General features: G+C 45.7%; 1 protein-coding gene across 1 annotated transcript in view; it reads left to right on the forward strand.

Annotated features, from left to right (window-relative positions):
* The first annotated feature begins 3,933 nt into the window (after positions 1-3,933).
* SUGT1 (SGT1 homolog, MIS12 kinetochore complex assembly cochaperone) overlaps positions 3,934-12,902 on the forward strand; it is a 38,338-nt gene continuing 29,369 nt past the window's right edge. The window contains exons 1-5 of the mRNA XM_035101314.2: positions 3,934-4,032; positions 4,120-4,165; positions 9,264-9,354; positions 11,819-11,888; positions 12,420-12,490. Coding sequence (XP_034957205.1) covers positions 4,001-4,032; positions 4,120-4,165; positions 9,264-9,354; positions 11,819-11,888; positions 12,420-12,490 — 310 coding nt within the window. The 5' untranslated portion in view covers positions 3,934-4,000. The remainder of the gene's footprint in view (positions 4,033-4,119; positions 4,166-9,263; positions 9,355-11,818; positions 11,889-12,419; positions 12,491-12,902) is intronic.

The following is a 12,902-nucleotide window of genomic DNA, read 5'->3' on the forward strand; positions in this document are numbered from 1 at the left end:
AGTGATTTATAACAATCCTGCATTGTTATGTACTAAGCAGGCTTCTATCTAGCAGCTTCCGGAAGCACAGCTTTTTGTGGCAGAAACAACAAAGTATACAATTGTACACATTTAAGCTGGTTCCCCATGCATCTCCTGGCAATTTGGCTCCAGTGTTTTTCCATTTTTCTCTTATCCAGGTAACCATATAGCTGCCAATGGATGATAACTCTTCATCTGCCTAATGGGCTCCAGTTTGCAAAAGGTTATGCCATGATGAGTTGGGTAAGTGTTTTAAGATATCGCAAGAACATGTAATAGATCAAAACAAGTGATTATTGTATAAAAGGCTGATGTTAAATAGAGCTCAACTACCATATTTTTCGCCCCATAAGACACACTTTTTCCCTCCCAAAAAGGAAGGGGAAATGTGTCCTATGGAGCGAAGGCCAGAGCCAGGGCCAGGAAAACCCGCTCTCGGGATGCTTCCATGACAGCGGAGAGGGCTGCTTCCCCCCCTTCCCCCCCCTCTCTCAACCCTTCCCTCCCTCTTCCAACTTGAATAAAATATTTTTGGGGGGGCAAGGTAAGCCCCACCTCACATACCGTATCAGCCTTTCTCAACTTGTGGGTCCCCAGATGTTGCTGAACTACAACTCCCATCGCTCCTAGCTAGCAAGGCCAGAGCTCAAGGATGATGGGAGTTGTGGTCCAACAACATCTGGGGACCCACAGCTTGAGAACCGCTGCAATTGATCTCAAGACAAAGTGCATGCACACTATATGAATGACAATGCCCATCAACAGGGGGGAAGACGAAGGCACCTCAAATATTTAATGGGGGGCAAAGGCACCTAGGCTTCTAGGAATTGGATGCGATGCCTAGGACAATTCAAGAAAGCAAAATGTTTCTTTCCTCTAAAAACTAGGTGTGTCCTATGGTATACCTGTGAAGTCTCCCGCTAAAAAATGTGGTATCAGCAGCAGCGTGGCACTGGAAGTTGCGTAGAAGCAACTTCCGGGGCCGCTCTTCCCATGTGTGGGCACCGGAAATCGGGCAGAGCGGCACCGGAAGTCGCTTCTACGCATGCCCAGCGGGCCATAGCCGGTTGATGGACATCCATCTTATAGCTTGACAGGACAAAAGCCATATCAAAGAAATAACTAAAGCACTCCCTTCTCCTATTCCCGGACACCTCCCCATGTAACTGGCAAAGGTTAGACGCCCTTTCACAGCTAAGCCTTATCCTGCAATCAACCCATATTGAAAGTTACCCCCTCTTTCTTGTTATCTCACACAGAAGGCAATTAGCACGGAAAGGCACTTCACACAAGGCTCTTAAAGAAGACCAGAACACATTCCAGAAAAAGGTTGGCATAGCCCATTTCCCAAAATGCCGCGCTTTCTCAGTTCCAGAATGCATTCTACCATGAACCCCCGTTTCTGGTTATTCCCAGAGTCCTCTATTTCACTACAGTTGACCTCATCTGTTTTGAGCCTACTCCAGCTGGGGAATCACACACTTCCTTCCAGAACTAACAAGCCTCAGCAGTCAGCTAGGAAGTTGGGCTGTAGGCCTTTGCCTGCCTCAGCTTCCTAGCAGGTCCCTCCCGCTGCTCTTTATGCCTTGGAGTACTTAATGATTGTAGAGACTGGGCCTTTTGGTGATGGGTCCTGCTGCTCTGGTTCCCACCATCCTCCATCACCCCACGAGTACTTCCTTCACCAACCTTCTTTCCCCATCCCTAGCTTCCCCAGGTGTGTCCCAGTCCCAGCTAAGCCCCTTGCCAGGATCCTTTTCCTCCTCCCCGTTGTCCTGCCAGTTCATGACAGTGAAGTGCCCAGCAACAATGGCTTGTAATATTCCAGTCCCAATAGATCTTTTTCCGTATCTCAATTATTTTTTGCTTTCGTCACCATTATTTTTCCTTTGGGATGTGGGTGAAAGGAAGGAAAATGGAACAAGACTCAAAATATAGCATGTAATTAAAGCAAATATGGAAACATGCACAGCTAAATCTATGGGGAAGTTTGTAGCTGAAAAGAGGAAAAGATAATGTGCCCACAGCATTTGCTTGTGCACTTGTCATTCATCTCCATTGCAAAGATAAACACAGAAGGAATTGCTCAATTTTGGTTTTCAATAGCTAGCCCTTGTTTTAAAAATACTTTAAACTTCTAGGCAGAAGAAAGAGCAGTCAACAGAAATCAACAGCTATATCAAATATTTTACTAATTATATGACAGGCTGGCAGGTGCATACCCTCCAACATTTTTGTCCCCCAAAATGGGACGTTAGGAGGGGCATACCTTCCCCTCATGCTGTCCGGTGCTCATCAGCTCTGTTGACTCACTCCATTCCAGGATCCAAACACAAGCCAGGATTGGCTTCTGTGATCTGGAATGTCCCACTTAAAATGGGACATTTGTAGGATATTCAGGTGCACCCCACCACCCTGCCTACAACAACAACAAATAATAGATGAAACAAAAGGAAGCAGGAGTAGGGCTCTTTCTAGCTTCCCACCCTCAAGAATATATTTTTTAAATGTATATATTTAAAAGTACAGCCAATCTGCATGCAAGTCACTGGAGGCTTCTGCAAAAACAGTCATTTTAAAAGGGAAAGAAGCAGAAAGAATCTGTTACTGGCAGATATAATGGAGCTAAAACAAAAACATGGGAGAACGGATGTTTTATGAGACAGAAAAAAAACCCAGAACTTCAAGCACTAGAGGTGTATAAGGGAGCCATTGGAGCACCCCACAATCGTCTAACCGTGACTCCCATAGGTTCAGGTCGGGGGCTACAAGCAAGAGACTTCAGCCAGGAGATAGAAGCAAGCCAGCAGCCAGGCCTCGCAACACCTCTTCAAACTACCACATAGAAGCAGAGAGAAGCCCCAAACAATGGTTACATCTGTATTCCCAAAATACATTTCCAGAAGCATCATCAAGACATCATAGATATGTCCCAGAAAAATGTGTGGTCTCAGGTAGAACCTGAGATCCAGGCATGCCCTAGTCACTCAAATATAGTCTTTCACACATACTCCATTACAGTACAAATACAAGTATTTAGTTTCCAGATCCCTGGGTCAAGTCAAATACACCCATTTGTCTTCTCTGGGCTTCTTCCCACTATGGGACAAGACAGGTAGGCATTGTGATTGACATGGTTATCTGTCTGGCACTCTGGGGGCAGGATATCACCAGTCGTGACTCCTTGGGAAGGCTCTGTGGGCCTGACTGCACATTTTGGGGATTAGGGTGGCCTCTCTCAGTCCTCCCCTTATACCTCGCTTCCCTGGGTCCTAAATGCCTTTGGAACTGAGGAGGCTGATACAACGATGTGATTTCTTCAGAATTTCTAGTTTTCCCATTGAGCCATAGATACATCAGTGAATTGTGACATTTGGTAACGTCCTGCGGAGGCTCTGATCTTTGCCTCGTGGGATGGAGAGGCAAGGCGGGGGTGGAGGGAGGTCTCGCACCCTCCGTCCAATTCCCCGGTAACAGTGGTAAGGAAAAATTCGACAGCTATGCAATATTTCAGCCAAAAATATTATGATTTAAATGATAAAGCCTCGAAATAATTAGCTTATAAAGTGAAGCCACGTAAATTTAGAACCAGAACCAGATGAGGGTCGGGAGCTTCAGGATTCAAAGTGGATGAGAGAAGAATTTAATCTTTTAAACCAAATTTATACGACGGAGAAGACATTGGCGCCGTCACACCCCGCAGCCCCGAGGTACGAACACGACCTGCTGGTCGGGGCAAGGCAGCCAGCGGCGCCCTAGGGCCGCATCCCGGCCTCCGTCTCTTCCGGTTCCTCCTCCCGCCCCGCCTCGCGCCCTCTGACGCTCCAGCAGAGCGGCGGGCGCACGGGCAGCTTTCCTAAGCGCGCGCGCGAGGGCGCTCGCTGATGGCGTCACCGAGACGCTCCGCCCCCGCCCCTTTCCTCGGCGTAAAAAAAAACAAAACTCTTGGCGCTCTCGAAGTTTCCGTGGCGTCGCCAAGATGGCGGAGTCGGCCGGGCTGGGCGTGTTGCGGTGAGCGGCCTGGGTCCCCTCTGGGTCCTCCTGTCTGTCTGTCTGTCTGTCTGTCCTCGGTCTGACTCTGAGCCTCTTTCCCCTCAGGCTGACGGACGGAGACGTCGAAGGAGACCCCGCCGGAGCCGCGCAGGTGAGGGAGGGAAGGCAGCGGGAGGGCCGGAGAGAAGCCGGGCGAGGAGCTAGAGGCGTCCAGAGGAAGAGCAGCCAGCCTTCTGAGGCTTATGCCGCCGCCTCTTTCCCTTCCCGAATCTCGGCTCATCTGCCAGCTCCTTAGGCAGCCACACCGGGTCCCTTTCTGTTCCTATTGGAATGATCTGCATTTGGGCCTCCAGTATTTCTCCTTTCAGGGACTCCCATCCATCTGTGACCCCGCTTCTCTCTGAGCGCTTCTGGCCACGAGATCTCACCCAGGAGCATCTTCAGCTTTTCGAAATTGTCCTTCTTAAAGTCCAGAGTCTGCCCGACTAGTCTCAGCTTTCCCTTGCCTCTGTATGGTCACTTCCTCCCGAGTTTCAGTACTTCCACTGCCTCAATCAGTTGGGGAGGACCAGGTCCAAGATAGATGATCCCCTTGTTGATTCTTCCACCTTCTGGGAAAGGAAATTGTCAATGAGGCAATGGAGAAATTGGTTGGACCTTATATTGGGAAAATTGAAGTCTCCCATGACTACTATCTCTCTCCTTTTTGAATGTTTGGTCATCTGCTCTAGGAAGGCGTCATCCAAGTCTTCTGTTTGGCTTGGTGGTCTTTAGCAGACCCCCACAGTAAGGTCACTCTTGTTTCTCTCGCCTACAATTTGTACCATAAACTCTCAATCTGCTTTTCACGCTCCAGGGGTCGTGGGTTTCTTCACAAGTGTAGACAATCTTTACATATGATGCTGCTACAGTGGTGCCTCGCAAGACGAAATAATGCGTTCCAAGAGTCGCTTCGTCTTGCGATATTTTTGTCTTGCGAAGCGCGGTTTGCCGCGGCCCCCCAAAAAACCGCCGAAAAACTTCGTCTTGCGAAGCGCAGCCCATCTTGCGAGTCACCAAAAACATCACAAAACGCTTTCGTCTTGCGAGTTTTTCATTGCACGAGGCATTCGTCTTGCGAGGTACCACTGTACTAATAATCATACTTTAGTATAGGCAACTCCTGTTTTAGGCACATCCAAACGGCATATGATTGCACACGTGTGCAAGGTACTGAACCTGGTAGAAGCCCCAAAATATACTAAAGATACCATGAAAACTACTCACACTGTTACAATGAATTGTTGGAAGTAACCTCTCCCCCCAAAAGCAGTTTAAAGAATGACATCTTAAATATCAAGGAAGGAACTCAACAGTGCTTGCCAGATGAAACAACCTGCTCTCTTCTCCCCCTGTGTGCAGTTCTGGGGGTTCTCCCAACACTCCAGAGTGGATTTGGGGGATGGAGAGAGACAGGGAAAGCCCTCTTCTGGAAGCAGGAGCCCTTGCGCTGAATCTGGCCCCAAGACTCTGTGCCAAATACCGTGTTACAGTTCTCTGAGGGATAATAATTTATTATTATTTTTCAATATCACTAAAATCCAGGCAAAAAACAACATATTAGAATCATGTTGCTCCATTTATCATTTACTGGGAAGGTAATATTTCTCTATTTCCTGAATAGCGACAGTTATAACCCAAACTTCTTATAGCTTTACATAGCCACCAAAATATGTATGAAGACTACATCACCCACATTTCCAACATCAAGCACTTGATAACTTACATCTTTGTACAAGCACCTAGTATATCTGAAGACTGCAAAGTTCCACCCACATTTCTGACATCAAGTACTCACTTGTATTTTTTGAAATCTCAAATTTGTTTGTGGATTTTAATTGTGCTTTTGCTGCTATTTTATTTGCACTCAACTTGGAAAGCTTTTTGATTAAGTGCTTTATAACTACAATAGATCAGGCATGTCCAACTTCAAATAGGCTGCGATCTACTACCCAGGATCATAAACTGGCAGTGTGGTGTAGTGGTTAAGAGCGGTAGACTCGTAATCTGCGGAACCGGGTTCATGTCTCCGCTCCTCCACATGCAGCTGCTGGGTGACCTTGGGCTAGTCACACTTCTCTGAAGTCTCTCAGCCCCACTCACCTCACAGAGTGTTTGTTGTGGGGGAGGAAGGGAAAGGAGAATGTTAGCCGCTTTGAGTACTCCTTCGGGTAGTGATAAAGCAGGATATCAAATCCAAACTACTCCCCCCCCCCTCCTCCTCCTCCTCCTCCTCCTCCTCCTCCTCCTCCTCCTCCTCCTCTTCTTCTTCTTCTTCTTCTTCTTCTTCTTCTTCTTCTTCTTCTTCTTCTTCTTCTTCTTCTTCTTCTTCAGTGATCTACCCATTGCCATTGGAGGGATGAAGAGTGCGTGCAGGGTGCGTGTGTGGAAGGAGGTGGCTAACTGAACGCGGGATGGGGGAGTTTAAGTGAAGGGGAAGGAAAGGGAGGCAAAAGTTCTATCTCTGAGAAGGCAGTCGGCTTCTCTTCCCACCCCCCAAGCCAGCCCTTTCTTTCTCTCTAGCCCCTTAAGCAGCTCTCCCCACTCAAGCCAGCCCCCTCTCTCTCCCCCCTGTCAAAGGGAGCTGTGCAGCTGATGTGAACCCCAATCCTGCCTGACCCCCCCCCCCAAGGGAGCCAAGCAGCTGATGCTGTTGCTGGTCCTGATCCCGCCTTCCCTCGTCAGAAACATGGCTCCTCGCGCAAACCTCTCCCCAGCTCCCTCGCCCTGCCTGCTTCTCATTGCTGGCTCCACCATTTCCTGAGCTCCAGCCTCACGCATATCTTAGTCCCCGTCCCTTATACCACATTGCGGCCGCCTCACAACATGAATGATACCGTACAGTCAACTAAGTTGCACCCCGATCGATGGGTTGGACATGCCTGCAATAGATCAGGCATCCTCAAACTGCGGCCCTCCAGATTTTTGGCCTACAACTCCCATGATGCCTAGCTAACAGGACCAGTGGTCGGGGAAGATGGGAATTGTTGTCCAAAACATCTGGAGGGCCGAAGTTTGGGGATGTCTGCAATAGATGAATCAGCTTATAAGGGTTTTCTTTTGCCACCACATTCTTCCTCCATCTGTCTGTTATCCTTACACTGAATATTATTTCCACCTTCTTTTACTCCTGTCTCTTATTCTTGACACTCAAAGGATTGCATTATACTCTAGATACCGTGTTTCTCATAAAATAAGACGTACTGTACCTACAAAATAAGCCACAGCAGGATTTTCATGAGTTGACTAACTATAAGACATACCCCAAAAATAAGCCGTACCGGGTAGTGGTGGGAGCAGGTCTGGATGGCGCCAAGGAAGAGGAAAAGGAAGATGCCATAGAAGGTCGGCGGTTCGAATCCTCGCGACAGGGTGAACTCCCGTTGCTCAGTCCCTGCTCCTGCCCACCTAGCAGTTTGAAAGCACATCAAAGTGCAAGTAGATAAAGAGGTGGGAAGGTAAACGCCATTTCCGTGCGCTGCTCTGGTTCGCCAGAAACGGCTTTGTCATGCTGGCCACATGACCTGGAAGCTGTACGCCGGCTCCCTCGGCCAGTAAAGCGAGATGAGCGCCGCAACCCCAGAGTCATCCGTGACTGGACCTAGCGGTCAGGTGTCCCTTTACCTTTTAACCTAAACTTAATCCATTTTCTCAATAGCAGTCATTGAATGGCATTAGAATGCACCATCCTACTACTACCTAAACATTATTCTAATGATGTTTAAATTCCTGATTGTTCCAAAGTCCATTGTGTTGGTTGTACCCTTGTATCATAGCAGTTTGTAGAGCTGCTCATAGCCTCCCAGCATCTGGGGGGCTTTAAATGTTACCCTACGACTTTCCAATTGAAACAAACTTGTCTGCAGTTACGCACTTAAAAATTCTAGGTGAAAATTGTGTTCCTAAACTCCTTTAATGCCAATTTTAAATACCCCATTTGCCATTTCTACTTGAACAAAATTCCTTGGCTTCACTGCAGTGCTAAAAATACAGTATCAGTTTCCAAACTTTTTTTAGCTGTTCCATAGATGTGTGAGAAACAATGTTTCCATGTGCTCTGGCACTTGTCACGGCCTTCCATGCGCCAGAAGCTGCTTAGTCATGCTGGCCACATGACCCTGTTTGTGGAGAAATGCCGGGTCCCGTAGCCTGAAAAGTGAGAATAGCACCGCAACCCCTGGACTTAACCTTCCAGGCATCCTTTACCTGTGAGAGATGAAACAAAATTGAGCTTGAGAATAAAAATTGATTTGATTCTCAGCAAATGCTTGTTACTAAACCTGCACTATTCAAGATAATTTGAATGCAGGGAACATTTAGGAAGATTATTATTTATTTTATTAATTAAATTTGTATACCACCCTTCATCTGAAATACTGCTGCAGCACCCTCTTTTGCACTCAGTAACTGACTCGGGTGGGGGACAGAAAGGGGCTGGAGAAGATTTGCGTGTGGGGAAGTGTTGGTGGATGAGCCATTAAGCATGTCCCTCCCACCCATGAAGCTTTCTAAGTGAATTTTGACCACCAAGGAGTTGCTTGTGCCTGTGCAACTTCATTCAGAGCAGTTCTGTTACATTGGATGTGAAACTGATCTTCTGTCGCATTGGGTATGAAATTGGTTGTCTACCCTGTTAGCTTTGAATGATAAAGAGAATTTTTTGTGTATACTGAGAAATTAGAACAGCCATTCTGAGTTGCACAGTAATAAATAGATGTCACAACATTATACATTCAGGAAATAATTTTTACTGCTCTCCCCCCCTCCCTCTTTCTAGATACAGTTTCTTGACTAAAATGCTGTCTACTCCTTGGCTTATATTGTTGTTTAGTCGTTTAGTCGTGTCCGACTCTTCGTGACCCCATGGACCATAGCACGCCAGGCACTCCTGTCTTGCACTGCCTCCCGCAGTTTGGTCAAACTCATGTTCGTAGCTTCGAGAACACTGTCCAACCATCTTGTCCTCTGTCGTCCCCTTCTCGTCCCCTCGGCTTATATACTCGTCCCCTTGGCTTATATACTGTGGTGCTTTTATCTCACTTATAGGCACCTATCCTCTGAGTTTGAGAATTTTGCTTCTGGTGTAATTCTTCTCAAAGCAAAATTGTACTAATTGATGCTCTTTGATTTGACAGGCAAGACATTTCATTGTGGGCTACATAAGGATTTGTAGAAAATGTCATGTTAAATTTTTTCATTTACACTTGCAGAAGCTGACAGCAGCTTTAGAACAGAAGCCAGATGATGCAGAGAATTACTGTCAACGAGCTTTTGCTCACATTCTTCTACAAAATTACCATGGTAACATCTCTTTATTTGGTGCTATTATATCCCCAAAATGCTAAAATATTTTTAGAGTTAATGATGGTCTAAAGCTTGATTTCATACAGTCAAAGAATCGTCGTATTGCAGAGTTGGAAGGGACCCTGAGGGTCATTTAGCCAACCCGTTGCAATGCAGGGCTTTCATTTCTTTTTTGTTCCCCTCCCCCGCCAGCACATTAGTAGGCTTTGCTTGTGTATTTCACAAAATAACTGCTTGGAATGCACACAGTTTGTGTCTTTGCCTGATATTTTCACCTGCATCACACCTTCTCTGTGCTAGATATATTTACTTTGAAATCAGTTCCATTGGCTGGATCAAAACTGGGTAATAAGCAAGCAGAAGGCATTTCTACCCTCACAATATCAATGGTACTAGTTACAGGTAGGTAGCCATGTTGGTCTGACGTAGTAGAAACAAAAAAATAAAATAAAAAATCCTTCCAGTAGCATCTTAGAGACCAACCAGGTTTGTCATAGGTATGAGCTTTCGTGTGCATGCACACTTCTTCAGATACCAATGGTGTTTCTCCAGTTTTTGGCACCTTTCCCCTATGGCTTACACGCCATTCTGGTTCTCTAACTTCAGGAGCAGATTTGGGCTTGTCATCAAGAAGCTCAGTTCAGCTGTAACTCTGCATGTGTCCTGAACAATGAGAATTCCATTGTGGTGGACAGGGTAAGCCCCTGTTGTGTAAGCCAGTGATGATCTCAGCACAGGGGGGGAAACCAGTTGTGTGTCGAGGGTTGGCTGCAGGCCACAGCCACCTGACCCACTCATGGCAAGAGTGTGTGATAAAGAATCACTCTGGGTGAGAGATGGGGAGGAAGTATTTGCCATGTAGTTCTGATTGGATCTGCCCATTGTATTGTCTGTGTTCTTTTACTGTTGATTAGGCATAGCATAGGGGAATTACATGGGTGGCAGCCACCTGCACTTTTTAATTTTTATTATTATCATTATTAAAATTTGCATACTGCCCTACACCCACAGGTAGCAGGGCAGTTCACAACATAAAATCACAATATAGAAACACGAAATACATAATAAAAACAAAAACAAGAACAACCCAATAATCCCCCTTCCCCAACACATTTTAAAAGCACATTGCATGTCAATCAACCAAAGGCCTTGTTAAAGAGGAACCTTTTCACCTGGGCTCTAATGAACCTCCCTGAGGACAGCATTCCGCAAATGGGGAGCCACTGCAGAAAAGGCCCATTCTTGTGTTCACCAGTATGCAGATGATACCAAGCTCTACCTCTTGTTTAAATTGGAACCAGTGAAGACAGTGAACTTCTTGTGTGTGCATCTGGAGGCGGTTACGGGGTGGATGGCAGTCAATGGCTTGAGGTTGAATCCCAACAAGCGAGAAGTAGTGGTTCTGGGAGACGGAGCAAGCAGGTGTGGGGGATTCCCTGTTCCTGAAGGACCAGGTGTGCAACCTGGGAGTCATTTGGACTCACAGCTGTCCATGGAGGCATGGGTCAATTCTGTGTCCAGGGCGGGTGTCTACTAGCTCTGTCTGGTACACCAGCTGAGACTCTTCCTGCCCGCAGACTGTCTCGCCAGAGTGGTAATGCTCTGGGTATCTCTCGCTTGAACTACTGTGCTCTACGTGGGGCTACCTTTGAAGGTGACTCAGAAACTACAACTAATCCAGAATGTAGCTACCAGGCTAGTGACTGGGAGCAGCCACTGGGATCATATAACACTGGCTCTAAAGGATCAATACTGGCTCCCAGTACATTTCTGAGCACAATTCACAGTGTTGGTGCTGACCTTAAAACCCTAAACACCCTCAGCCCTGTATGCCTGAAGTATCTCCACACCCATCACCCAGCCCAGATAATGAGGTCCAGCTCTGAGGGTCTTCTGGTGGTTCCCTCACTGCAAGAAGTGAGGTTACAGGGAACTAGGAAGGGGGCCTTCTCAGTAGTCAAGCCCACCCAGTGGAATGCCCTCCTGTCAAATGTCAAGGAAATAAACAGTTACTTGGCTTTTAGAAGGCAGCTCTGTATAGGGAAGTTTTTAATTTTTGAAGTTTTATTGTGCTTTTTGGAAGCCGTCCAGAGTGTCGGGCAACCCAGCCAGATGGGTGGGGTATAAATACTACCACCACTACTACTACTACTACTACTGTCATTCATTCTATCATTTCTAGCTTATTTATTATGTACTTGCTTGTCATAAGAACTCAATATTTGAAACTAATACTACTAATCTAAATAAGATTCAGAAAACTTTAGATGCAGGTTTTGCCTCTTTCCTAGAATAGCTCGTTTATATTTTATTTCTAATATATGTAGTTGCCACCCATTAACTGACTATTTTAGTACTGTATGAGGAAACCTGTGTGAAGTATTTAGGAAAGACAGAATTAGTGTGGTTTAATAGTGAGTGAAATAATGCAATACTTAGAAATTTAATGACATTTTTGTAGATGCCATTACAGATGCAAAGAAGTCACTATCACTTGACGCCAGTAATGCTGTAGCCTTTCTCAGACAAGGGTGAGTGTTTATTTAATGAATCGTATGCAGGTGTTTTTAGTTTCCCAATTTTGTGAAGACCTTGTTGACTTTCTTGCAGAGGTGCAATGTGCTTTTGTATGAGGAGAATCACTGGCATTCACACAAGTTGCCCCCATTGTGGCTTCCTGAGAAGTTGTTTCTTTGGAATAGTGTGGAATGTGGGTGCAATGGGTAGGGGGACTGGGGAGAACTGGGGCCTTGCTATACAAAATTGGAAGTGTATTCTACTCTCAAAATAGTACTTTTGAATAAATATTTAGAATATTTACCTGAACCTGTTTCTGATTTCTGTAGCAATTTAATACAAGTTCATTCAGTATTCTTGATTGCAAGTCACAAACCAAGTAAAACTAAGGATTATTTTAATCATTAAATAATTGAAATATTTATAAGGTTTGACTGTTCCTCTGCATTAGTAGGAGTAAATTGTCAACCAATTACTGAATTTTATAATGTTGGTAGATCCTGCTTAACAAATATTGGCATTTTCTCCCCTTGCGTGCACATCAGGATAGGTGAATACCATATGAAAGACTATGATTCTGCACTGAAGTCTTTCAGGGAAGGACAGCAACTGGATAGTAAGTATGAACGTTCAAACTGATGCCACTCATAGTTTAAAACATGCTCCAAGTGGCTGACATCATTTTAAAAATCACATAATTACAAACAATAAAAGTAGTTATCACAAATAATGCATTGAAAAGGTCTAAATTAAAGATACAAAAAAATAATATCAGTAACAGCACACACACACACACACACACACACACACACACACACACACACACACACACCATGATACAACAGCCCAGGAGCCTGTTCAGCAGCCTCAGTTTTTGTAGGTGGGGTCAGTCAGGGTCTCGCTCTCCCAAGCCAAGTGAAAAGCACCAGCCAGACGGAGCAGGTCTTCCAGGACTAACAGCCAAGATCACATCACCATTCAAAATGAACTTAACAGATTAGAGAACTGGGCCAAAGCAAACAAGATGA

Source organism: Zootoca vivipara, chromosome 8 (genome assembly GCF_963506605.1).
Source record: "Zootoca vivipara chromosome 8, rZooViv1.1, whole genome shotgun sequence".
Taxonomy (NCBI): domain Eukaryota; kingdom Metazoa; phylum Chordata; class Lepidosauria; order Squamata; family Lacertidae; genus Zootoca; species Zootoca vivipara.